Raw genomic sequence first — 3,165 nt, 5'->3', positions numbered from 1 at the left:
AAAATTGTGTTAGGAATTTATTTCCATCAATTTCCATAGCTTTCTTTATTTTGGCATTGCATTTGTTTTAGGAGATTAGAACCGACGGTCGAATTTAGAATTCACGTCGCTTAAATATTTCGAAGTTAGATTTTATTGTTTTTCACATAAGTTGGTTCAACTTCGAACCTGGCACGCCCGCAAATATCAATATTGTGCAAACTGTAATATGTTAAAAAATACTTGTCATTCATCTCCATACACGAAGCTAATTATAAAATATAGAAATGGAAAATATGAGAAATGTATGTTTCTTCTGGAATGGTGTTCGTGACTAAACAGTTGAATCCATTCCAAGAAATTACCTTGATACCAAATGTGGCCTAATCATGAAAAATTAACAAACCACACTTGAATAAAGCAGAACACACCCAAAACTCTGCCGTTCACTGCATAACTATGAACTTTGCTGTTTCTATGAAAACCCAAGTATAAATTTGAAAAATATAACTAGGAAGAGCATTGAACCTCCTGTTTCCAAGTCAGTTTTTTAACCTCCTTTTGGCTCCTGTTCCCTGGAATCCAACCCCCTTCAATGGACTCCATACTACCACTCAACCCATCATCAAGAAAATCACCAACCCTTTTCACCTTTCCTGTTGGCTCAACCGGATATTTCCCCGAAAAGCAAGCGTAACAGAAGTTCGGAGAATCATCTCCCAACAGACTTGTCAAGCTATCAAACGGAAGAAAAGCAAGTGAATCTGAGCCAATATACTCCCTGATCTCCTCCACGCTCATCCTATTTGATATCAACTCCTCCGCACTAGGAGTATCAACCCCATAGTAACAGGAACCTATGATAGGGGGACTTGCAATCCTCATATGAACCTCTTTTGCCCCGGCCTCCTTGATCAATCGAACTATCTTCGAAGATGTGGTTCCTCTTACAATTGAATCATCCACCACCACGACACGCTTCCCCTCCAAAACGGCTCTCACTGGCGAAAGTTTCAATTTTACACCAAAATCTCGAATCTTTTGCGAGGGTTCTATGAAAGTCCTCCCCACATAATGAGACCTAATCAAGCCCTGTTGAAACGGTACCCCTGCTTTCCCTGCGTAACCAAGCGCTGCCACAACCCCTGAGTCTGGCACAGCAATCACCACATCACAATCCACAGGAGCTTCTGTAGCCAAGATTTCACCAAACGCACGCCTTGATTCATACACAGACCTCCCAAAAACTACAGAATTCGGAAGTGCAAAGTAGATATGCTCAAAAATGCAAGATTTCGGTTCTGGATGAGGCATCAAACAAAGGGAACTCACCCCTTCTTTATCCACAACAAGGACTTCACCAGGCAAAACCTCTCTTTCATATGTCGCCTCAATCAAATCTAATGCACAAGTCTCCGATGCAAAAACCACAGCCCCGTTGCTCCTTCGACCCATAACCAACGGCCTAAACCCAAAGGGATCACGAACTGCAACGAGCTTATCCTCCGTCAAGAAAACCATAGAATATGCTCCCTCAAGCCTCTCACAGGCCTCGACAATCCTCATGAAAAAGGGCCTCGCTTTCGAGGTGGCAATCAAATGAAGAACAACCTCAGTATCCGAACTGGTGTTGAAAATCGATCCGTTGTCCTCCAGCTCCGCCCTCAAAGTCTGGTAATTAACCAAATTTCCATTGTGGGCAACCCCAACAGAGCCGAATCGGTAACCTGCAACAAAAGGCTGCACATTTTTAAGCATGGAGGATCCAGCCGTGGAGTATCTTACATGACCTATGGCGACATCTCCCGGTAACTGAGCCAGTTTGGACTCGTTAAAAACCTCGGACACAAGCCCAACTCCTGTAACCGACTGGAGCACGCCATCGTGCACCGCCACGATCCCTGCACCCTCCTGACCACGATGCTGGAGCGCGTGGAGAGCTAAGTAGCTCAGACGGGAAGCCTCTGGGTCACCGTAGATTCCCACCACCCCGCACTCTTCCCTCGGTTTATCGTCATCAGCGTTCGGAAAAAAAGGATTTAAATCTGTATGTGGTAGGTTTTTGTACCCGGAGACAATATCTGAGATTGGGTTTTTGGAGGTGGTCACATGGAGGGGTTTCCCAAGGGATTTTGGTAACATGGAGGGGAAGAACCTAGGCGGTGGAGGGGGGGACGAAAGACGGAGGGCCAAGGAAGCAGAGGATGATGAAGCCGTGGGGGCGGTAATCTTGGTGGCGGCGGCCATCGGAGTCTAGAGGAAATGAGATGAACTACGGACAGTCAAATCGGCGGGGCTAGGTTTTGTTCGTTTCCTGCATTAAACTAAGACATACCTTTTGGTGACAAAAAAGAGTCTCAAGGTAAACTTTGATTGGTCTGTGATGAAACAGCGCACAGATCGGGATACATTTTTTCTAGTTTGATTTTTATATTAATTATGGTCCGTATTTTCTGAAAATGACGTGGACGTTTTTGGGGTAAAAGATCTAAATTGTACACACATTTAGCGCCTAAAGTTGACTGTCCATTCAACTTGATAACTCACGACATTGGTCAAATAAATAGATTGATGGAACATATTTTGTCGTTACTTGCATTCTTTTTTAAAAAAATAAATAAAAATAAAAATTGAATTTGTATTATGTTTTGGTCCTTTGAGTTTTTTTTTTTAAAAAAATTAGAGAATATATAAAAAAACTTTTTCATAAAAATTAGTATATGATTTCAATAGATAAAAAAAAATTCATTCTAAAATTGTGTTATAAATGATATAGAAATTTATTAAAATATTTATAGTTGAAAATATCAGTATTATTTGTATATAAAAGAATAAAACCAAAGTTAAATTCTCTACTTTAATAATAATGTAATATCTCATTTTATGAACAAATTTTATATTTTAAATGGCGTGTGAATAACAAAAATGGAAGTACAAATAAATTTGATCTTGCATAAAATATCCAAGTACTTTCGGCATGCGCACAAATACTGGCTTTCTTTGAAAAAGAGGATGAATGATGGGTTGACAAATTAAAGCGGCATTATGTACGAACTTTTCCAAAGGAGATAAAGATGAAGCGTTGATATAACAAAATTGGATGGCATAAAGAGAGTGGTGAATGGAATCTTTCCAACCTTTCTCCCTTGAAACTCTCTCGCATTCAAAAAATTCTGGTAAAAGAGA

At 40.6% G+C, this 3,165-nt stretch overlaps 1 protein-coding gene across 1 annotated transcript; it reads right to left on the bottom strand.

The window, feature by feature from the left end:
* Positions 1–267: 267 nt before the first annotated feature.
* On the bottom strand, positions 268–2,359 carry LOC140827032 (amidophosphoribosyltransferase, chloroplastic-like). The gene has a single exon (XM_073189613.1). It carries the CDS (start codon positions 2,224–2,226, stop codon positions 490–492), a length of 1,737 nt encoding a protein of 578 aa, XP_073045714.1. The 5' UTR covers positions 2,227–2,359; the 3' UTR covers positions 268–489.
* Positions 2,360–3,165: the final 806 nt, after the last annotated feature.

This window comes from Primulina eburnea, chromosome 3 (genome assembly GCF_022965805.1).
Source record: "Primulina eburnea isolate SZY01 chromosome 3, ASM2296580v1, whole genome shotgun sequence".
Lineage (NCBI taxonomy): Eukaryota > Viridiplantae > Streptophyta > Magnoliopsida > Lamiales > Gesneriaceae > Primulina > Primulina eburnea.
Note: the sequence above shows the minus strand (reverse complement) of the source record. Positions and strands in the feature narration are given on the sequence as shown.